Below are 25321 nucleotides of genomic sequence, written 5' to 3' on the forward strand. Positions count from 1 at the left end.
TTTGCCAAATCTGAAAATCGTAATTATCTCTCAACTTTTCTGACTCCTAAGTAAATTATACCCCCTTTGACTAAAATATATGAATATTATAAATAATAATTGTGATTGCCAGTTCAAATCACTATTGCTCAAAGTTGAGATGATGACTTGAGCTGAAGGTGACTCCTGAGGCCAACCTTCTTCCATAAGCTGACTTCCTTCTTGAAGTTTACTTCCTTCTTGGAATTGACTTCCCTAGCCCCAGAAATTCAGGGCCTTTTATAGCAGCTCCTTGTCCCTTCCCCCTTTCACAAGGGCCAATCACTGTTTCCAAATTGTCTAGCACTGCCTAAGAGGCATTGTCTTTGGGATTCACACCTCTCATCCTCTGAAGGTGTCAACTCTTATCAAAGACCTCTAAAGGTCATCCTCTGAAGGTCAATTTCTCTTCAAAAGGTTCACAGTTTCCTGATTAATAGAATTTCTAAGGGTGTGAATTCTCTAAGTGGTTTTTGAGCTCCTCCACCTAGTTCAAGCTTTTGTTGATTCAATCAAAAGGTGCATTAACTCAAAATAGGCAAAGGGTAGGGATCCCTTTTCACACAACTGGTAGACAGGATTGAGACTAAACAATTGGAAAAGTGTTATCCAAGTCTGGGACAGTTTTAGAAAATCAAATATAACCCCTTGTTTGCATTTAAATGTCTTGTCCACAGTCCATTTAACCTCGTAGGGATTTGTTTTCCTTATACATATAATAAGGATAAGTGATAGGTAAGAACCCTGCCAGCCTAAAAAAATAAAAAAAACATCCTATATTGCTATCCATTTCTGTATTTATTTTTTTTATAAGTAGGACTCTGTCATCTAGGTATGTTCCTTTAAGTTACATAAGGATTTTGGGAAAGGGAATAAGGAAGGGTTGTAACAGGGAATGGAGGAGGTGAAGAGACAGAGGGAATAAGGATGGCTGGTGAGGTAAAGGGAGATATAACCACTGTGACTGAGACAATCTTTGTAATTCTCCCTTTCCCTCACACTTCTACCCACAAGTAAGGTACCCCTGAGCTGAATTAAGGCAGGATGAACAGGGGCAGTGTCTCAATGAGTAGACTTCTGGGGAATAATGGCGTTTATTTCTCTCAAAGCTTATCTGGTATTTGAAGCCCCAGAAGTCCCACTTGTCTGGCAGGCTGACTGTCCCTGTTGACTTTTGTTGTTTAGCCAAGGCTAAAGGGTTAGCCTAGCCCATCACCCTCTCTTTCTTAGTTCTTCTTTAATTTGAATTTGACTGCAAGTTTCTTCAATATAAAGTTGTTTAATAGTTCAAGTAATCAAAAGGGAGGGGATAGGTTTGTGGGAATAGGAGACCCTACAGATTGTCTTTGTCCTACTTCAGCTGAGCCAAATGGCTCAGCCTCAGCTTCTCTTTCTCCTTTCTCTCTAATCACTGTCACTATCCTAAACTAAACAGAAGGCAAGTGTCCTTCTTGGGACGCTCAAGTGATGGAAAGGGTCTTCAGGGTGACCCCATGAAGTTTAAGGGATCAGCCCCTTTAAGCTACAGTTGTTGTTCTTTTCTTCCTTTAGTTGATGATCTCAAGATATCAGGAATATTCTCTCTTCAGGGTAAGGGAAATGTAGGCAAGTCTTTGTCACCACAGGCTGGGATCTTGAGCTCAGGTCCTAGCTCCTCTCTCACCAGAGTTCAGAGGGCAAAGGCCTTTCTTTTCAGCTATTTCTCCCACAAGCCTCTTCTCCTGCTCTAACTGCTGCTCCTCCTCCTAGCACATTCCAAATGATGGCTTCTCAATCTCAATTTTCCTTTCCACAGTTATCACACTGTTGCTATGAAGATATATATATATATGCATGTATATGTAAAACCAGGGAATGAGGTTAGGAAGCACCTCTGAAGGTAGTGCTTGGGAAAGGTGTCCAGAAGATTTAACACTGGCAGATTTCCTAAAGTTATTGAGTATACTATTTCCTCTTAAGGACTTAGAGTGGGAAAGTTAGGAGGGTTCTACAGAAAAATACTCTTTAGTTCAGTCTGAATCATGCTTATCCTTTATTCTTGCTCCATAACCAGCCCATGTCCTTTTTTTGATTGCCCATTTCACGATAGCATATTTTATACTACCTCTTGCATACCTAGATCCAACATCTTTCTTTCTATTTGAGTCACCTATAGCAATTATTTTTTAAATAAAAATTTGTCCAGTAACATTTCTAGAAACATTTTATTTTAAGAATAAGTTTTCAAGTCAGAAAACAGCTTGGCATAAAAACATAGATGGTATATTTATCAAACTTTCAATTGACTCAAAGCTAGGCAAATAGTTAAAACATTAGATGACAGATTCAGGATCTAAAGAGAACTCAGCAGGCTAGCCAGTCCGTATATGAAGTGAGGAAATACAATAGATCTAACTGTAAAATCTTATATCTCAGTTTAACATGTTCGTTTCACAAGTTCAAGATGGCAGAGGAGTGACTAGATACAGATGAAGTTATTCTGCAAAATAAATCAGGACCTGTAGTGTACAATCTTAATATAGATCAGTAGGGTGATAAAGCAACCCCAAAGGCTAATGCAATCACTTGCTAAGCAGTTAGGCGAAGCATATAACTAAGACAGTGATAGGGCCCCTCTCCTCTGCCTGTGGCACACATGGAATTTATTATATCTCGACACAGACAGAATAATAAAATCTTATTAGAGACCAATATCTCTGTATTTAGCCAGGCTAATCAGATAAACTTTGTTTTTAGAATTGCATTTCAAGTCTATTTAACCAGAACTTTTTCAAGGAACTTGTCAATCTCACTTCTGTACTGTAGAAATAAAAATATTTGATCTGTTTGAGAATTTAAAGGGACTACCACTTCCCTAGTCTGTATACCATGAGGCTAGTAATGGTACCTGAAGATTACATAAGCTTTTTGGCATTTACATCATATTATCAACTTATAATATGCTTATAATTCAACTAAAACCTCCATTTTCTTCTTTCTTATGAAGTGTTTGGTGATGCCTACACCATCCTTTGCTTATGCATTTGATTTCTGAACTTAAGTGTAAAACTTGACACATAGCATTAAATTAATTTTTCTAGATTCATTCATTCATTCATTCTATTGAAATCTTATCTTTTTATGCTTCATAGAATTCATTTAACACTCCTATGTTGCATGTTTATTTATATATGTCTTATCTCTTCTGTTATATTAAAACTACTTGAGTGTAGACACTGAGAATTATCCATAGGGCTTTGAATATGGAAGCTAAATAAATGTTTGAGATTGGCTAAATGTAAGGGAAGCTAAATAAATGTTTGTAAAAGAATGAATGAGTTTTTAAGTATACAGGGACTTATTATCGAACTTTTAATTCCTGAAAGTCTTTCCCAGCCTTTTTTGATCTTAGACCCTTCCTTCTGAGATGGTCTCCATTATATTCTCTATCTATATTTTTGTACATAGCTGTTCATATGCTGTCCTCCCCCTTAGACTATGAGTTCTTTGAGAACTGAGACTGACTTTTTATTTTTCCCATTCTTGGTGTTCTCAGTGCTTAGCATAGAGTCTGGCAAATTAGTAGCCTCTTACTTTGACCCATTAGCCTTTCTTCTAGCCTTTTTGTTGTTCATTGTCTCTTTCTTTGAGAGAAGGGAAGAACTCAAATTCAAATCAGTCAGTTAAATTCTTGTTAGTAGTTTTAGAAAAAAAAAGTTAATGAAGAAGTTTGAGGTTCAAACAAGGTTTTAGATTACTTATGAATGTCAATTATCCATACTGCTCCTAGTTGACTTTAAGATATTTAATTGAAAGTTAACTGAATCTTGCTCTGGCCTATGAAGAGAATGTTATCAAGAACTTTGTTTGACATTTAAAATAAGAGACAATCTGTAGGAGTCAAAGCACCTCCTTTCTTTTCCCTTCTCTTTGTGTTTAGTTTATTTCCATTTTGCTTCTGTTATTTCCCTAACACTGAGAGTGTAACTCCCTACTGTACCATCTTTCACCAGAGCACAGCCTGAAACTGTTGTTTAACTGACCTATTTCTATTGGGTTTTATTTTCAGCCTCTGCATGTGAAAAAATCCTTCTTCTCTTCCTGACCCTATCCCGCCCTAGTTCTCAGTCTTCTGTTCTGCCTTGCTGAAACCTTTCCTCCTCTTACATCACTTATGTTCTATCTAATCCCATGCTGTCTCCTTTTTCTTACCACCTTTGAAAAATGTTTTTCCTTCCTTAAATGTTATCACAACTCTGAGAATGACAACACAAAATAATACTTCAAGAGTACACACTACAAAGAAAATGGTGTACATTACAAATGTCTGAATTACATAAGTCATCAATACCTGAATTCAGAAAGGTTGGAGAGTTGATGAAATCTCAAGACTTAACTTCCATTTCATGGTTCCATTTAGTTCTAGAGACCACTGAGCAGCTTCAGAACTCAAACTGGGTTTGACTAATTTTTTAAAGCTCTCTCTCTATATACTGTACTTTGTATGTGCATTAGGGTGACTACTTCCAGCCTTTCTTAAGAATAGAATCAATGTCAATAGAATAATTTAAATAAGTAGAATATCTAAAATAGGGACTGTAGAGCATCATATCCGGTACTTATTGCTCTGATCTGCTCTCATAATTTATCTCCCCTTTGTCCTCTGGTTTTCTTTCTTACCATCATCCTAGTGGGCATTCTTGGGGTGAGGATTTATGACATTCACCATTACAAGAGATCTATGGAAAGGTTTCAGACTTCTCTTCCTTGGGTCATGGTAGTCCTGTGATAACATATTTTGTTGAATTGATTGTCTCATTCTTTGGCAGATGAAAGAAATGGGAGAATAATACTTTGATCTTTGTAGCCTTTTATAACTTCCAAAAGACCCTCATAAACATTTTTTTAAAATTTGAACTATATAACAACCCTACATCTCCATTTAATAGGTTTGAAAACTGAGGCCCAGAGAGGTTAAGGACCTTGCCCAAAGCAGCGAAAATAGGAATTGGAACTCAGACTTTCTGCCTCCCCACCCATTCAAAAGGAGATGGGAATGGGAATAGAGAAGAAGGGACAAATGCAAAAAGATGTTTCAAGAAAGAATTTGGCAGGACCTGTAAACTGACTAGATACAAAGAGAGAAGAAGGAAAGTTAAAGGTTACACTAAGGTTACAAACTGAATGAATGCTAGTACTACAGAGAAGTGGTTAGAAACAGAAACCAAGAAAAACATTTAAATAAGAAAAACAAACATGTATATGAGAAAGAATAGATTTGTAGGGGAAAGAAAATATTTGGGGTATGCTAAGATTGAGGTAGGAGAAAGTAAATTTGCCAGGATCTAAAGAATGAAAATATCCTCTTTAATGCTATTTGATGATTTCCCTCTGAGATTATTCCCAATCTGTGAACTCCTTGAGAGAAGCGAGTGGATTTTTTTGCTTTTCTTGCTTGGCACATAGTAGGTGCTTATTAAATTCTTCTCAATTTGACTTGAAATGAATAAGAAGAGATGAGGACCAAAGATAGGCACACTATATCATGAAATGTTAACCCTTAGCATCTACACATGGTAGCTCATAGCTCTGAATCTCCCTAGATTCTTTGAACTAAGCTAAATAACCTTTTTTGAGGAAAGGTCATTACTAGGCATGAACTGGGCAGCTGGGGATACATATAGATAGAGTGTCTGGACCCTTACTGTCTGTGTGACTCCCTCTCTTGTTTGCCCACAGTCTAATGGGGGAGACAATATGCCAACAACTATGTATAACAAGATAGATAAAAGATAAATTGGGAATAATCTCAGAGGGAAATAATCTATAAAATGAGCTGGAGAAGGAAATGGAAAACCACTCTGATATTTTTGCCAAGAAAACCCCAAATAAGATCACAAAAAGTTGGACCCAGCAACAACATGAACTAGAAAGGTTGAATCCAGACTCCAATGGAGTGAAGGGAATAGAAGTTCCTCCTATATCACTCAAAAGAGTGGGAGAGTGATGTCAATGATTTAGGGGGAATGATGCCAATATTCTTTTCAGTTTTCTTCCCTTGACTCAACTCCCAACTCTAATCTAATTCAAATACTTCAAGCTTATTTTTCTCTTTCTCTCTGTCTTTCTCATTTCCTTGAATGAATGGCATTTACCCTGATATACTTTCTTGTGGAACCAAAATATGATCATATTTAAAAATGCTTATTCAAGGGCTGTTAATTCAGTGGACTATTAGAGTACTGTTATTTCTCACCCTCTCTTACTGCTTACTTCCTTAAGTATTCCACCAAAAGAATGAGGAATAACTTAAAGGACAGGTGAAATTTAAGACAGTCAGTTTTGTTGCTAGTATTAGACTTTGGTAGAATATTTGGTAGAATTGGAGGAGGTAGAGATTTTGAAGTTAATGGCTAAAGCAAGTTTGAGGGATTATATATCTTTTGTGTTTATATGTATTCTCCCTGTGATCCATGAAAAATTCTGAGATCTTTCTAGTTATCTTTAATGTCTGATAGTGACATAAAAGGAAAGGAAAGGTTCCAAATGCCAGCAAATTAAAATGTAATACAAAAACTGTATCCAAATGTGCACTTGTAAAAATGACTACCTGCCTTGAGGACAGTGGAAGGAAAGGCAATGCACTGGTTCCATGGAGCAAATGAAAACTCCATGCCTTCTTTCCTATTAGAGGCAATGTAGTGTAGTAGAAGGGGCAACTTGAAGGTGCAATGGATAGAGTACCAGGCCTGGAGGCCAGAAGACTCTTTAATGTAAGTTCAAATGTGACCTCAGACACATACTAGCTGTGAGACCCTGGACAAATTATCACTTAACAGTAATTGCCTCCATTTCTTCATCTATAAAATGAGTGGGAGAAGGAAATGGCAAACCACTCTAGTATCTTTGCCAAGAAAACACCAAATGGGGTTGTGAAGAGTCATACACAACAGAAATGACTAAATGACCACAAAAGCATATTTAAGAGAACAATGTTATCAGTGGTTGGAATGTATAAATTTGAATTCTGCCTCTGATATTTATTAGTTTTGTGACCATAGGCAAGTCTCTCCACCCCTATATGAATTTGTTCATTTTTAAGATGGGTCCTCTATTCCTACAGTACTTATTTCATGGAGTTGTGAGGCTTTAATGAAAATTGTTTTCCCAATTTTAAAAATGTTACATAAATAGCAGCTACTATTATTTAAGGCTGAATGATTGAAAGAAATCCAGGTAGTTGCCTTTTCTTCTATAACATTTGGTTCAAGAACTACAGGAGACCCTTCATGACTTGATGGTGCCCTTCTGTGAGATAGTCATTCTACCTCCTGATATGCCTGTTCTTCACCTGTGCTTTACAAATTGTGACTTAGGACTTTACTTAACCTCAGTGACACTGCAGTATGTGCCCCAAAGAGCAACCAAATGATTTATTCCCCTGTGATGGTGAAAACTAGTGGTAAATATCTCCTGCCACATTCCACGGATCTTTATACATTTACTGGCTGCTGCCTCAAAACCTGTAAAAAAAAAACAAGGAAAAAAGACCTATTTCCCAGTGACATTATTCTCTGATTTAAGGACCAGAAAGACTAAGGATCTGGTGAAATGGAGAGGGGGGCAATTGGGCAGTGTGTGTGTGGGGGGCAAGGGGAACCACCCACCATGCCCCACACCCTGTTTTAGGGAAATTTTAAGTGAATGGTTTAGCCTGAACTAAATCTAGAGGCAAATCGGTAACTGAACACTTAGATACTCACTCCATTTTGTTCTGAGGAAAATAAAGTAAATCACTGAAGAAAAAATGTGCTTTCTGGTACTATACCAATAATAAAGAATAATGTTTTAAATCAGAGGAGGAAAAGAGAACAATTAAGAAACTTTTGGCTGTTCACTTTTCTTTTTCCTTTATTCCTTCTGGATACTTCCCCACCCCCATGCTTGGATAAGAGTTTCCTCCTCCAGCCCCGGTTTTCCGGTACTTAATCCTATAGTGAAACCATCAGCTCATATTTGACATGGAAATTACTGCAGAGCCAAAAGTCTAGTGTGACTGTTTAACTAAAGGATACAGAAAGCAGGAAAGAAGAAGCTGCAAGCCTCTACCTCAATACAAATGTATTTTATTTTCGCCCTGCAATTAATTAATTAATGGAAACCAAATAAAAATGTAAATACATGTATCCCATTAGTCTATCACACTTGAATGTATTCCACTTTCAGAGTTGCCAGCTCCTCAGAACTGCCAACTTTGAGCTTACTTATCTTAAGGACATATATGGCTGACAGATGGAAAATAATTTATTTTAGAAATAAAATTGATTAAAGAATTAGTCCAGAAAGTGATTAGGACTTATCCCAGTGAATTCAGAATCTTATTTGCAAAGTACTTTCTATGACTATTTGGAGGAAGGGGGATCAGAAACTAGGAAGATGAGAATAAGAAACTATGATTTCCCACAATTAGGTCCACCATAGGCATTTCTCCCCCATACCCCCCCCCCCATCATACATCCAAATAAAGCACTCTGAGTAAATTTATTAGAATTACAAAAACATTGACCTTTGAAGTAAATGCCTAGAATCATATGGTCCTCTAACTATAGGAATGGACACATAAAGCACAGTAGCTGTCAAAAAAACCTCAGCAGGAGTTAATGGCTCATAAAAAAAGAAATGTATGGTGAGAATGGTCCTAGTGGATAGTTTTCCTTTCTACTCTAGGGATGATGTCAATCTCAATTCTAGTTGAAAGAAGGGACTACCATTTTCTTTCCTAGTTTATATGAGCTTAAACCATACTCTTGCATAAATGTTATTCCTGAGGGTGTTCATTAGCCCAATTTATTATTACAGTTTCTTTGGGCATAGCTATACAATATAACCTGGAGCCTATTTCTATTATGGCTTACTGCTGCTGTTCTTCATCTGATAGGGATGCATTCAAGAATCTGCTTCTGTGGATTTTTCTGGCCAATATGGTAAGGGCCTTAAGAACAGTTGTTCCATCCAGGTCCAGGCTTGTTCTAGCCATTGGCAGGAATACATTCATTTTCCTTCTTCCATCATCACTGGGTTATAGTTTTGTTGAGGATGGGGAGTGTTGTGTACAGATGCCTCAGATTAGAAATTAGTATTGGCTTTCACTTCTCAGTGGTCAGGCCAACCTGAACCAATTCACAGTTAGGAAAGGTTGGAAGGAAGCATGAGAAACAACTCTCCACATGTCCCTGCGCTTGGCACGCCTGGTCTATGCTGTGAATAATAGGTCATCTGATGCAGTGTAATTAGATAGGAGGATGAATCCCGAGTAATTCTGGGAACTGCAACAAGGAATTGGCCTCTGTGAATTACTTTTAGCTTTCAAAACTTGAATTTTCAGTTGAAACTGAATAGTTTCCTTGTCATGGTCAGAAGTCCACTGTGGAGAAATACTGGAATTTATTATTTTTCAAGCTGCCACCCAAACTGAAAAATATTGCCCAATAGCCAACTCTCAATTATTCAGGAACTGATTATCCAGTTTGTGGATTATTCATGCCCATTGTTTCCTGCTTCCTTTCTCTCTTGGGTCCTTTCTTGGCTGTCTTTTCACAGAGATGATAATAATAAAGTAGTTTTAGTTCATTTTCTTATGCTTTTAAAGAAAGTCATAGTCTCAGAGATTATTTAACTCATTTTATAAGATCAGAGAGGTGAGGGACTTGCTCAGGGTCCTGTATTCAGTTAATATTAGATCTGGAATTAGAATTCAGGCTTTGTAGCTCTTTATACTCTATTATATTTCCTCCCCAGTAAGTGTTTTGATGGGAAGAATTTGGAGATTTTGACACAAGTTTTCCCAGTAGTCTGTGTATTTCAAATTATTATTTAAAACTTCATTTGCAGAAGCAAAAGAGGAAGTAACTATGATTATTATAAATGGGGTCTGAGGCTATTATCTGGAGAAAATAGCCAGAAGACAGCTATTTTAGGGGGAATGGTATCTATGATTCTCTTCACTGTTGCTGCTAATCTCAATGCTTCTCTACTACCTGCTCCTATCTCTGAGCTATATGGTAGGTGAAACAAGGATACTATGTGTAAGTATTTTGTGTGTAAAGATTGCTGCAAGAATGGGCCTACAGAACTACAGAAAAAGAATGTCTCAGATGTAGGTTCTTAGGTATGATTTTAAAAGGTAAAAGTCCCTAAGATTCCTAACTTTTCAAGAAGGAATTAATGACTATTTGGTTTTTTTAAATCAATGTTTTAAACTCCCTCTTGAGTTGTAAGTCATGTCTCCCTAAATAGTGCTCCATTCTTTCTTGTCATTTCTTGTCCTATTTCTACTTGCACTGTTTCTTTTCTTTGATGACCAGACTATATTACAGTGTCTATCTACTTCAGTGGTTCTTAACCTCTGTTGTATCATGAACCTTTTTGGCAGTCTGATGAAGACTATAGACTCCTTCACAGAAAAATGCTTATAAAGGCATGAAATCAAGTATATAGATTATCAAAGAAGACTAATTATATTGAAATATAGTTATCAAAATATTAAAAACAAAAACATAAGTTCACAGACCCCAGTTCAAGAAACTCTTCAATAGTTCTTTTGCATGTTTTTATTCAGTGGCTACAAAAAGCTATTCCTTTTTCACAGAATACTTAAAGAGAAAAAAGTTTGGAGGAGCTAGTTAGTCACCTGCATTTTATTCTTTAGGGGAACCATTAAAGAGAGCTAGCATTGGACTATTAAATAAAAGAAAACCGATCATTAAAGACATGGTCTTTGACTCAAGAGGAGAGAGGATTTCTTGAGCTATGTATGGCTGCTGAACTCCCATATACTGACCAACTAAGCTGTGCCAAGTGCTAGAAACTGCATTAAACCAGTATCACATGTGTTAGCCAAGAGCACAATCATCTCAATTATCTCCTATCAAAAATGTATGTATATGCATATATATATATATATATATATATATATATGTATGTACTTAACTGGTGTTTAAGGAAGTCAGACTCATATTGCTTAAAGGGTATATGGTAAAACAAGAGAACTTATTTTGCTTATAGTCCAAATCTTCATATCCACATACTGACTGTAGTATAATTTCATTTATTTACAGCATCCTGATGAGACGGAATTACTAAATACTCAGCACAAATACAATTGTAGGCAAAAGGGTGGGGAAGGAAGGGGAGTTTTCTAAGTGAACTTCAATGAGAGGGAAGTGATTCAGTGGCTGAGATCTTATGCAGAAAGCAAATAAGGCAAGGTAGTCCAACATTGATCAGAGAAGAGTCATAGGGAAGGGTGTTGAGGATACCATAGTCAAACGGAATGAAGAAATTCAGAAATAGAAGGATAAAGATAGATTCTCATGGGGATATGATGAAGCACCCATGTTGGAAGCACAGTGATTCTGAATGAATTCTAGAGAAGAATAAACAGAAAAAGTAGAATAAAGCAAAAGTACTTTAAAGTAAAAATCAGAAAAATGTATCTTTGATAAAGGAGAAATGGGGAAACATGCTGGCAGAGGTGATTTTAAGACCAGTGCCTGTAAAGTCCAACTGCATCCTCAAAGCAGCTGAATCTTGGGAATCGTCACTCTTATATTGCCTTGCCATCTGTTAGTGAATGTTTACCAGGCTTCTCTATAATGCTTTTTACTTTTTTAGTCCACAATTATCTAATACTCTATAGTTATAAATTAACCATTATTCCTAGTTTAATCATACTCTTAATAGTAACAAGCTACCAGTAGTGGTAAGATCTGAGTAGCTTCAAGTTCTATTTCTATATTTTTTTGCTCACTGATAGGACCCTCACACTTTCACCAGGTCCCTAATAGGAAGATTTTAAGGAGTCTTACAAGTTAACTTGTACTTTGTATCTACCTCTTTTTTTATTTTTTTGCTTCACCTTGCTAATTATTCCTATTTATTAAAGAGATTAAAAGATTCCTTTGCAGGTCCTCAATGTTAGCTCTCAAAGAAACATCATGACTCTGTCCTCAGTTGATAATATAAAAATTAATAATGAAACTTTGCCATAGGTGTGATGGAACTGTTGGCTTTTTCTTCCCCAGGTATATTAGGGGAATTAGATATTCTTCACTTTTAAGTGAAAAGGATAAATAAAACTTAAAAGGCATATCAACTCCAGGGAAAAATGATAGCTATGTGCTGATGGATGTCCTTGAGTGAACCCTTCAACAATATTGTTTTTCAAGGGCTGTCACTAATTAGAAAAACTGCTCTCTTGTTAGATCTGTAAAGTGATTTTTCCTTTAGTTGGTCTTCCCTGTTCTCTTATTTGATCTTTTGCATATCAAACTGAAACAGACCTCCTCCTACTCCAAGTATTTGAGAGTGAGGGAGATAGAAAAAGAAAACAATTTAGCATAAAATAATTTTAACACATTATGGTCATACTTCATTTAAGTCCTTCATTAAAGTCCCCTTGCCTTTTAGGTTACACAGCTTTACTCATTTATATCATGCTGAAGTTTCAGGATACTGAAAGTTATGTCTGTTACATTTTATTCTGACAATGTTGGAGAAAAATACAAGTTGAGTGGAAGAGGTGGGGGGGGGTGAGGGCAGGTGAATAATTTGAAATTTCTCCCAGCCCAAATCCCCAAGAAAATACTGCCATACAGGATTAATTTAGTGTTGAGATTTAGCTGTGGTTACCATAAAGACTGAAAGAAAGGGAACAACAGGGCAGGCCTGTTTCTTACCACTAGTGACAACACTAACGATTTATTGTGGGAAATAGGCAGTTCTTTTTTACAAAGCTCGTTCACTGGATGCCTGCACTTTGATATTTTTCCCCGGGTAAAGGGTTTCACATAGACCCCCCAGAAAAGTCATTCCTGAAAAGTTGTAGTTACAGGCAGTTCTCCATGATCTATATTCAGAGGGTAGAAAGATGTAATAGATAATCCATGTAAACTTCCTCTACAAAAACTTTTTAAAATTTTTCAATTTAATTCAATTCAACAAACATGAATTAAATACCTAATGTATGCAATGTACTGGGATAGGCTCTATGGATATGAAGAAAAAAAGAAGTCTTTGTCCTTAAGGGTTTTATTATTATACCAGGATTTTTGAAACCTAAAGTGCTAGAAAATTTATCAATTCCTAGAATAATAACAAAAATAATGCCTAATAGTTATATGATCATCCAAGGCTTGCACAGTGTTGTGTATATATTCTTTTATTTGTGTATACTCTCTTATTCACAACAGTGCTGTGAAGTAGATGCTGTTATTATCCCCTTTTTACAGGGAAGGAAACTGGGGCTTATTCATTCATTTAACAATTTTTAAGTGATGCAGTAGATAGAGTGCTGGGATCTAAAGTCAGGAAGACCTGAGCTCAAATCTGACTTTAGACACTTACTAACTATATAACCCTGGGCAAGTCGCTTAACTCTGCCTCTATTTCCTCATCTGTTAAATGAGCTAGAGAAGGAAATGACAAACCATTCCAGTATCTTTGGCAAGCAAACCCCAAATGGAGTCATAGAGAGTTGGACAAGATTGCAATGGCTGAACAACATCTGCTGAGTACTAGAGTACAAAAAGAGGCAAAGAACAGTCCCTGCCCTCAAGAAGTTTCCAATTTAATGACTCAGAAAGTTCAAGTGACTTGCCAGAGGTTACAAAGCCTCATAAGTATCTGAGTAAGAATTTAAACTCAAATTCTTCCAGATTCTAAGAACACCACTCCTATAATATCACCTGGCTACTTCAATAAGATTTAGAGCCTCAAAGAATTTTAGAAATCATTTGTCTTTCTCTTCTTCTTCTTCTCTTTCCCAGTAGGAGAAGAAAAAGCAAATGTTTTAGATAACCTACTAACTGTATGATGAATTGGCAAAAATTAGGTGAAACTCTAAAACTTTAATAAGGTTCTCATGTGGTGTTTAGTGAAGTAACAATGCCGATCACTTTCTTTTGTTTAATCTTATAGTGGAATATGACAAGGAATTCTCTCCTCGACAACGCCATCACAAGGAATTCAAGTTCAACTTGTCCCAGATTCCTGAGGGAGAGGCTGTAACTGCTGCTGAGTTTCGAATCTACAAGGATTGTGTCATGGGGACATTTAAAAACCAAACTTTTCTTATCAGCATTTATCAAGTCTTACAGGAGCACCAGCACAGGTATGAAGGTCCAGGGCATCCCATGGGATGGGGCTTGTCCCAATTCCCATTCTCTCATTGTATGGCTCTGAGTGAGTTTGTTATAAGTGTAATTCTGGGCTCAGGAGTAAAACATGAAGTTGTGCTATTTTTTTAGACTGGCATTGTAAAGGCAATTTGCTGGCAATTGAGTTTGTTATAGCTGAATGGGACACATTCCAGACTGTTTTAATCCAACTGCCAGTCAGTTAGCATTTACTAAGTGCACATCCTGAGGAGGGGCATTGTGGTGAGATAGGCAAGAAACAGATTATGCTATTTCCTACCCTACAGTCCTATGGGGGTAAGGGAAAGGGAAGATAAAACAAACACAAAGGCATGAGTGTTGTTAAAAACAAGTCCAAACTAATGTAATATAAACTATGCCACATTAGAACTGAATGTAACATTGCCATGTTAAAACAATGCAGCAATCCAGAAAGCCGGGTAATCTAATACCCAATGTGCTATTTACCTACATTCTTCTTATGTACTAGAGTGATGCCAGGCACCTTTTAAATCAGTTACTTTGAAATACAACTAAACAAAAATATATGTACATATTTATATATGTATATTCTTTAATAGAGATTAGAAGAAAATTTGGAGTAATGTAAATAATGTTTAGTGAGTATTTGTATCTTCTCTATCTCTCTGTCTTTGTCTTTCTCTTTCTGTTTTTTTCTCTTGGTAAAGTTGCCGAAGTTCAAAGTATTGAAGTTCCTAATAAAAAATTATATGATACAATATCAAATTTAACTACTCAAGGGGGAAGAAAAGAACACAGCTGCTTCAAAATATATTCTGGAGTCTATACCAGAAGATCTCAAACAAAACAGCCATAAAATGATTGGACAGGTTGGAAGGGAGTCAAGAGAGAATTATAAGGAAAAATATCCTGCTTGGATGCAATCATAAATAGTGTTTCTTAGGAAAATAAAGCCTTTCATATATTTACATAGTAGCTTAATGTCAAGAGCACCACCAGTGATTTCATTATGTTTGCATTTTCTCCAACAATATGACTATTTACTTTGATGTCAGCCATGCAAACTGAGTGTTTCACAGAATGTAGAAAAGACTAGTGTTTGCCTGGTTAGCTAATATGTTTTGGAAATTTGTCTTTAACAATTATCCCAAGCTTGGAGGATACTGAAGAGCAAGATAGTAACTTTGACAAAGAATCTTGAACCTTGGATCTTGCTGAGTATTTAGTGGGTTGTTTGGTAGTCCAGGGTACCACTAGGTACATGAACATTGTTGTACAGAGTAGAATGTTCAAATAAGGATATTATAACCTAATATCAGCATCACTGACATTGGAATAAAAGTGAAACAAAATCAGTCTGATGGGGGGAGAGGGGACTATTTAGATACCTGCTAGGAATTTATTGTTTTGTTTTCTAAACAGAGGCCCTTTGGATGTTCATAGACAAAGAACAATGACTTTTGAAGTTCCTTTAACACTTCTATAGTGTTTAAGGCTTAGACTCTCATATGATTTTAAACAAGGCTTTGTTTCCTGATGTAAATCATAACTGTGAATTAGTACAATAAATTAATTTACAAATGATTATGATGACAAAAATAATAATACAGTTTGAATCAGCAAGCATTTCTGAATGTCTTATGTGTCAAGCATTATTCTATGTCCTAAGGGTGGTACAAAGCTTAAGACATGGTTTTTAATGTAGAAATGTGTTTTGCATGGTAGTTCATGTATGAACCAGATCGAATTGCTTGCCAGCTCCAGGAATAGGGGAGACAGTTTAGATCATGTAACTTCAGAAAGATTGTGTGTAAGTTTGTTATATCTAATTGTTAAAAAAAATTAAATTAAATTAAAAATGAAAAGACATGGTTCTTGACTTTTTGGAACCAGCAGTTGAATAGGGGGATATGACATGAAGAAAAGTATAATATAAAAAGTTCCATATTTCAAAGCTCTATCATTTTATCTGTGTGCGTATTCCTTCTATTGATGCCTATCATAGCCTCTCTTTAATTTAATAATTTCTTTGAAAGTTGTAGCGAAAAAGAAAAACTCACCATTGTGCAGACAACCTGGTAATGTCCTGCTCTAAATTTAGATAGGTAGACCATCAGGCACAGAAATAAGACTCATCATTCACAAGGCTCATTCTCTAAGATCTTTCCAACTTGGTAGGATTTTTTTGAGAATCTTTGAGAATTCCAGGTCATTGCCATATATTCTGATGATATATCAGAGTAGAACTCTAGTGGATGTAAAATAGCACACATTAATATTTTAGAATTGGAGATTAGAATCACCAAAATCAGGAAAGAGGGGTAATTGAATCATGGAATCAAGAAAGTAGAAGCTGCTCCCAAGAGTATTAACAAAGGCATCAGCTACTCTTTTTCTCTGAGGCTGTCTGCAGGCCCAAACCTTTGGATTGGTATTCCTAAGCTGGTCCTTATACCATGACTGCAGAGCTGACTATTGATAAAAGGAATAATAAGAGAGATAAGTGAAACCTCTTTAAAATAAAGCCATAAAGCTCTGGTGAGTTGTATTCTTAAGTAACTTCTTATGTGACTTTGAATTTCTTTATATTGTATTATATGTGTACTTGGAAAATTCTTCAGAGTGCTGCCTGAGCAATAAGCCCACAATACACTAAAGGGCTTAGCAATAGGAAGTCTATATCATGAGTTTTTTGATAGCTGTGCCCTTGACAGTGCCTTTTAAATTCTTCTCAGCTCTCCTGAGTATTTCTATACCAGAAGTTGTGGGGTAGTCAATAGCCATAGTCTATAGAGTTTCTCCAGTTTCTTAACCCCAGGAGTTCTGATGGTTTCCATGGACAGCAAAAGACACTAGTTTTCCTAGATCAATGTGAAGTTTATAAGTCTAGTCCCCAAAACTTGCAATGAACCCAATTAGGATACTCTACATTCTTGAAAAATTGTATGGGAAGGGAATGGGAACCAGATTGGACAATTCCTTTTATAGGAGAAGGTTATTTGCTTGCTGAGAGATTACCAGGTTTTAAATGTCAGTTTCATGATATTTGAAAAGTCTTACAGGAAATGGAATGCTTTTGTATATATTAGGTATACAGATGGAAAGAGATGATTATTTACATACATGATTGAATCCCACTAGTTGAGCTATTTCATACTTGTAAGAAGTATTCTCTATCTTTAAATAACCTTGCAGGTATAATTGACATATTTATACAATTAGTTGACTGCATAAATTATAGGAAGAAGATGGGGAGCTTGAAATCAAGAGAAGGGAATACAACAAAGAAGGCAAGAGACCTTGTCCCAACAACTAATAGTGACAAATTTCTCAGAGTCAGTAATATGAGGCATGTTATGACTTGGCTTTAAAATATGAATTTGAAGTTCAATTCAATAAACATTTATTAAACACAGGCTAAGTGTCAGTCACTGTGCTATATTCTGGAGATACAAATAAGAAAAAGAAAGGCAGTCCCAACTGGAGTATGTGTGTGTGTGAGAGAGAGAGAGAGAGAGAGAAAGAGAGAGACAGACAGACAGACAGAGACAGAGAGACAGAGACAGAGACAGAGAGAGTGTGAGAGAGACACCAGTACTCAGCATGGAGGCAAGTTCATTCTTTAAGAGTTCAAACTAAGCAAACGTGTACATGGAAAGTGAAAAGTGACCTGCAAATTTCAGATCCTGCCCTCTAAAAAGGTTAGCTTTGGGAAAAGTTTAGTGCTCTGCCCTTTATCTCCACAATCAGAGGGCAGAAGAGACTGAGGGAGTTGGGAAGGTGTTGAGCATCCAAGGCTGAGTTAAATAGAATGAAGAGATGATTTCAAAGTGTAGATCAGAATAGGATAAAGCTGACTATAGGCTAGAAGAGGTGAGTTGAAAATCTTGATTTCCCAATATATGGCTAACCTGGGTTGCTCTGCTGGCTTGCTCAGTGGGTAAATTATTCTATCCCAACTTCAATTGGACATCTGGGTAATGCACTTCTGCTAGATTGCCCTTGTGGAAGTCCTTGAAGCACCTCACAATTCAATCATTACACTAGTTGGTGAGGGGTTATAAGATTTGGCCTTGATAAGATATGAAGATAGGTTAGAGCTGACCAACATCTATGGGGTTAACAGGTTGGACTGAGAATCTTTGAGTCTGAAGGTGAAGCTTCAAAGAGTGGAGACCTTTAAGTTCAGGGATTTATCACAGATGAGAAACCATGGGAAAAGAAGGAACAGGATATTTAAGCACGCCTGACTTAGCTAGAACCTGATGGTACAAAGGTAATAATATGAATGATTAGAGTAGTCCTTAGCACAAAGTAGCCCTCTGAGAAATAGAAAGGAAGGCCCCCCCAAAACATCTAGGTATGTAAGCTCTGAGTCATAGATAGTGTCAGTTTTCAGTTGCTCTGAATAATGGGTAAAGAGGAAGAGTAATAAAAATGAACAGCTTATTGGAGATGTTATTTAATGTATTTTCCAACAAAGTGAGGATGCCTGTACCCTTTCAGTGGGGCAGAACAGTTCTGTTTAGGATCATATAGGGAGGCCAGCAAGACCACATATCTCTTCTAAGAGTTGGGAAGGAAGAGTCTTAGAAGGGAAGATATTTTGTGATCATCATTAAGGTGGTACAGCAGTTGAACTGTGGTAATAGGAAGGCAGTGATTGTTGCTAAGACATAAGAAGGGCATTCTGAAGCCTTAAGAGATGCCTATATAAGAGAAGGAGGAGCCTAAACCACTAGTTTAATATTTCTAAATTAGTCCTCAGTCTGTTCCTGCAGAGTTGATTGTTTTGGCTATAGGGAAAACAAGAATGATAGGTAGAATTTCTCTGTGACAGAACAGCATAGCTTTGAAGAGTTTGTTCTTCCTTAGTTGCTTTTCCTGAATGTCGGCATTTGTAAGCCACTTTGTTGTATGTTTACCTGGTGAATTTTTTGCACTGAGTTGTGTGATAGGTTAAGGGACTGACAATGCCACATCAGTAGTAATTGTGTCCTTAATAGTTCTTTCTGATCCAATTACTATTTGTTAATGGATACCTTTGTCAAGAGTTTATAGAACCTTGGTAGTAGCATTTTAATTGGATCTTTAAAAAACTAAAGAAATTCAGCAGGATAAGAGAGAGAGAGAGAGAGAGAGAGAGAGAGAGAGAGAGAGAGAGAGAGAGAGAGAGAGAGAACAAACCAGGTAGAAGAAATAGTTATAGCCAAGGCAGAGGTAGAAAAGCATAGGTCATAGAGTAGTACAATTTGTCTGGGACATATAATATATAGAGAGAGAAATAGTCACAAGTTTAGGATAGAAAAAGAAAATAGTCATACATTTTGGAGTGCCTGAAATACTACACAAAGGAGCCTAAACTTTATTCAATAAGAGAGCCACTGAAGATTTTTAGGTAAAGGGATGACATGACTAGAACTTTTCAGAAGAATTAGTGTGGCAGGGGTTTAGAGAATAGACTAAAATACTGAATATGGTAGATGTAGGAAGATGTGCTAGTAAGATATAATGAGCATTTGTATTAGGATGGTAGCAGCAACAAAAGAGAGGAGAGATGAAATTACATGGAAATGGAATGGATAGGTTTTGAAATTATTAGGATATAAGAAAAGGAAGAGAGGAGTCAACGGAAAAGGAAAAGTCAAAGATAATGCCAAGATTTACAACATGGAAGTCTGAAAATCTTAATACTACTGATGGAAGTAATGAAGCCAGAAGGAATAACAAGTTTTTATTGGGAAAATAATAGGTTAAAGTACAGATTGAGGGAGATATGCCAGTGCATCTAGGTAGTGCTGTTTTTAGGCAGTTGGAGAGGTGAATTTAGAGCTTTGGGGGCTGGAGGTAGAGATTTCACAATCATCTGCATAGAGGTGATACTTGAAGTTATAGATATAAAAGTGTGAAGAAAGAAAGAGTAGAAGAGAGCCAAAGATAGATCCTCGAGAAACACTTACTTTAAGGGTTTGTAAGATGATAAAGCAAAGGAAGAGCCATTAGAAGGAAAACCAAATAAGTATGTCATCTTTTAAACTAATGGAGGGCCATAAATAATAGAATCACAGTATTAGAAGGAGTCAAGACTGTCTAGTCCAATTCATACTTAAACAATAATCTTTATTTCTAACTACATATAAGAAACTGGTCATTCTACATTTACTTGAAGATCTCCTGTATGGGGAATCTACTATGTCCTGGGGAAGCCCATTCTAGTTTTAGAGAGTTCTAATTGTCAAGAAGCTTCTTCCCACCTCAAGGCTTAATTTTCTTCTTTGCAGAGATTAAATCTGTTTTGTTTAGCCCTGTTCTTCCAAGTTCTATCTTCTGGAGCCAAATAGAATAGATCTAAAACATCCTGAATATGATAATTTTTCAAATACTTGAATATAATTGGTATAGTCCCTCTGAACTATTTCTATTTCCAGGTAAATATGTTCAGTTCCCTCAAGCAATCCTCACATAAAATTAATTGAGACCCTTACTTTTTGTTCTCTTCTTGACTCTAATCTTTCAATTACCCTCTAAATCATGTTGCTCAGAACTAAATACAATATTCTAGATACTTTCTAATCAGGGTAGAATGCAGCAAGACTATAGTATCATATATTTATTCCTAGGAGCTTTGCCTATTTTCAGTCAGTCCAAGATTGTAATAACTTTTTTTCCTTACCATATCAAACTGTTGATACACATTGAATTTGCAGATCTTTTTCTGAATAAACTTTTTGCCTAATCATGCCTCTCTCATTTGGCATCTGTGAACTCTGTTTTAGACCCCAACTACATGACTTTACATTTATCTCCATTAAATTTATCTTAATAGATCAACCCAATGTCTTAGCCCATCTTGGATACTGACTATCATCCAGTATGTTACTTATTATTTCTAACTTAGTGTCATCTGCAAATTTGATAAGGCTTTTTTCTATGTACATATCCAAACATTAATGAAATTATTAAATAGGAGAGGCCCCCAAACAGCTCCCTAAGATGCTTTTCTAGAGATCATCTTGTGATTTAATGTTGAATTATATATTATACAATAGTAGTAGCCTTTAAATCTGGTCATTCAAGTAATGCTAATTCTAGCTCACTGTGCTGTCATCTAGCCCACATAGCCTTATTGTTTCTGTAAAAGTGGCTTGAAGTATTTTACAACTTGGTGAAAATGTTGGCCATCTCCATCTCTACATTTCCCTAATCTTCCAGATTAGTTACCTGGTCTATCAAAAAAGGGAAGAAGGGGGCAGCTGGGTAGCTCAGTGGATTGAGAGCCAGGCCTAGAGACAGGAGGTCCTAGGTTCAAATTTGGCCTCAGACCCTACCTAGCTGTGTGACCCTGGGCAAGTCATTTGACCCCCATTGCCTAGCCCTTATCACTCTTCTGCCTTGGAACCAATACGCAGTATTGGCTCCAAGAGGGAAGGTAAGGGTTTAAAAAAAAAGAAAATAAAACTGTGCTCTTTCACAATTAGTTGGTAGGGGCAACTATCTGTTCAAATCTGACCTCAGGCACATGCTAGCTATGTAACCCTGGGCAAGTCACTTAACCTCATAAGTCCCTCTGGATTGTCCTGGATCGTTGAGTTCCTACTAGTAGAGAAGTCCATTATATTTGATTGTGCCACAATGTATCAGTTTCTGTGTACAGTGTTCTCCTGGTTCTGCTCATTTCACTCATGAATTCAAGTTTTTTTTGACTCAGCTGAACTCCTTAAATACCAAAAGAACTAGTAAACTATGATTGATAAGCCCAGCATTGACAAAGATAGCATAGAATGAGAACAGTTACTGCAGAACTAGAGAAGGGCAGATATTGACAATTGAATTTTTTTAAAGGATGTAAAAATGGAGATTTTGAACCCTAGACTTAAATCCCCAGAAGTCCTTGGTATCTCCCAGAATTCCCTATAATCTTTCCTGAGTCTCCACATTGTCCTGATCACAATTGGTATTTAACTGGCAGTAAGGCCTCCCAGGTGCTCTTCCTTCCTTTGCAAAGATGTAGCAAGTATAGTGGTAAGCTAAGTGTGGGGATTTTAAATGGGCTAATCAGCCATGAGCATTTGGTTTTTATTTTGTATCTTCTTTATTCCTTGACTTTTAATGATCCTTAATAAACCTCATAAAATGTAATCTTTTTGTTACTAGAGATATAATTTAATTTTTACAAGGAAGAATATAAAGTCTTCAAGCTGTCATTGATCCCAACTTTGATTCATCATCTAATCCTTTTTCAGTCACAAGCCTATCCCTATTTTAATCCTTCTCTTTTCCTCCATTTCCCCCCATGCCTGTGATTTCATCAATTAAGAGAATTCCCATTGAATAAACTCCCTCTACAGATGCAAGCTGACACCTACTTTGCAATTTTGATTAGTCACTTATCCAAGGTTAAACAACTACTATGAGTCAGATATTTCTAACTTTAAAGTTGGTTCTCTATCCCCTATACCATAGATACCCCTTATTACCCTGATAAAACTTTAAATTATAAACATCTTTTTCTCTGGTCCTTTGCTTGCCTTGCCAGTCTCATCCTGAAGTTGTCACTCCTAACTCTACATTGTCATACTTCTTTATTCATGCTGTGAATTCCTCTTGCTTCCATCTTCTTTACATAGTCTTTTAAATCCAAGTTGGCTGTGTTTTTATATATATGTATATATATATATTATATATATATACATATATATAATATATATAGAGAGAGAACATATATACATATATGTATACACACACATATATATTTCTCTTTCATTTTCATTTTTCTTCCTAATAAGAGAAATTTCCCCTTTTATAATCTTCTTCCAAATATTATTCAGAAATAAAAATTCTGAAGATGGTGGCTTAATAGCAGCAAAAACTGTCACTGACAATCCTTCCAAAACAAACTTAAAAAGTATCTCAAAACAACAGGTGTCAAAAACCAATAGCAAGATGGAGAGAGGGGGCTCTCTTGAGGAAAACAACTTGAAAGGTAGGCATAGAGAGCCTATTTTCATGAGATGAGGTAGAATCAGAAATAAAATTGCACACAGAGGAGTGCTGGCCCCCCATGGACTGCACTAGTCATAGGCCAACTGGGCACAGGCCAACTTCTGGATCCCAGAATCCTGCCTACAACAATAGAACACCCCACACCTCACTCCCACTCCCTAATATCCCTAGTTCTGGCAGCCCAGAAATCCAGAATGTCTTGCCCTTTCAAGCCTGCATTGCAGGTGAAACCCTAGCCCTATGGAAAAATACCTCAGAATGCTGAGTCCTGCAAGTCATAAGCAGAAGAGACAGAATTAGGAGCTTTCAGAATTCTCAGTTCACGGGGAGTGGGGGGGGGGGGGGAAGGCCAGAAAAATAAGCAAACAGCAAAAGAAACCTCTTACCATAGAAAGTGTCTATGGAGACAAAGAACAAGACACAGAGTCCATAGGAGATGCTGAGATCCAAGCTACCATATGCAAAACTTCAAAGAAAAATGGGAATTGTTCTCAGGTGCTAGAAGAACTCAAAAAGGCATTCAAAAATCAAATAAAAGAGGTAGAAGAAAAATGAGGAAAAAATGAAAGTAATGGGAAAAGAAAATAACAACTTAAAAATAAAAATTGGTCAACTGGGAAAAAAAGAGGAACAAAAGTTCAATGAGGAAAAGAGTTTTCTAAAAACCAGAATTGACCAACTCAAAAAAGAGGCAAAAAAAAAAATCCAATGAAGAAAAGAGTTCCATGAAAAGTAGAATGCACCAAATAGAAAAGGAGGATAAAAAGGTCATGAGAGAAATTCATTCTTTTTTTTTAATTTTAATTTTTGTTTTTTATAAAAAACCCTTACCTTCTGTCTTGGAGTCAATACTGTGTATTGACTCCAAGGCAGAAGAGTGGTAAGGCTAGTGGTAAGTGGTAAGGGCTAGGCAATGGGGGTCAAATGACTTGCCCAGGGTCACACAGCTGGGAAGTGTCTGAGGTCAGATTTGAACCCAGGACCTCCTGTCTCTAGGGCTGGCTCTCAATCCACTGAACTACCCAGCTGCCCCCAGAAATTCATTCTTAAAATTAGAATTGGGCAATTAGAAGAAAACAACTTCATGAGACATCAAGAAAAACTAAATCAAAATCAAAAGAATGAAAAAATAGAAGAAAATATGAAATATCTCATTGAAAAAATAACTGATCTAGAAAAAAATTAAAGAGAGACAATATAAGTATTATTGGGCTACCTGAAAATCATAACAAAAAAAAATTTAGACATCATATTACAAAAAAAAATTATTAAAGAAAATTGCCCTTATATCACAATTTGTTCAAGCATTCCCCAACTGAGGGACAACCCTGCCATTTCCAATTCTGTGCCACCACAAAAAAGCAGCTATAAATATTTTTGTACAAACAAATTCTTTACCATTTTAAAAATCTCTTTAGGATAGACATGTAGTAGTGGTATTACTGGATAAAAAGGTAGGCATTTTTATAGCCCTTTGGGCACAATTCCAAACTGTCCTCCAGAATGGTTGGATTAGTTCAGAACTCCACCAGCAATGCAGAAGTGTCTCAATTATGCCACGTCCCCTCCAACTTTTAACATTTTCTTTTACTGTCACATTAGCCAATCTGATAGTTGTGAAGTGATACCTCAGAGTGATTTTAATTTGCATTTCTCTAATCAAGAAGGACATAGAACATTTTTTCATATAATTATTAATAACTTTGATGTCTTTATCTGAAAATTGCCTATTCATATCCTTTGACCATTTATCAATTGGGGAATGGCTTAGATTCTTATAAATTTGACTTAGTTCTTTATATATTTGAGAAATTAGACCTTTACCAGACATATTTGTTATAAATTTTTCCCCAGTTTGTTCTTTCCTTTTAATCTTGGCTACATTGGTTTTGTTTGTACAAAAGCTTTTAAATTAAATTAAATTAAATTTTAATTTACTATAATCAAAGTCATTCTCCAATTGATAAATGGTCAAAGGATATGCCAACCATTCTGGAGGGCAGTTTGGAATTATGCCCAAAGGGCTATAAAAGAATGCATACCCTTTTATCCAGTAATAACAATAGAATTATCCAGGAAAATTCTGAGGAGCTTAGGAAAAAGAATGCTATCCATCTCTATAGAAAGAACTATTGGAGTAGGAA

The 25321-nt window shown here is 36.3% G+C and overlaps 1 protein-coding gene across 1 annotated transcript in view; it reads left to right on the forward strand.

Moving 5' to 3' along the window:
- Positions 1-25321, forward strand: part of BMP6 (bone morphogenetic protein 6) — a 218013-nt gene that overhangs the window by 130409 nt on the left and 62283 nt on the right. Inside the window, exon 2 of the mRNA XM_001367785.4 lies at positions 13975-14167. Coding sequence (XP_001367822.1) covers positions 13975-14167 — 193 coding nt within the window. The remainder of the gene's footprint in view (positions 1-13974; positions 14168-25321) is intronic.

Source organism: Monodelphis domestica, chromosome 3 (genome assembly GCF_027887165.1).
Source record: "Monodelphis domestica isolate mMonDom1 chromosome 3, mMonDom1.pri, whole genome shotgun sequence".
In the NCBI taxonomy this organism is placed as follows: Eukaryota; Metazoa; Chordata; class Mammalia; order Didelphimorphia; family Didelphidae; genus Monodelphis; species Monodelphis domestica.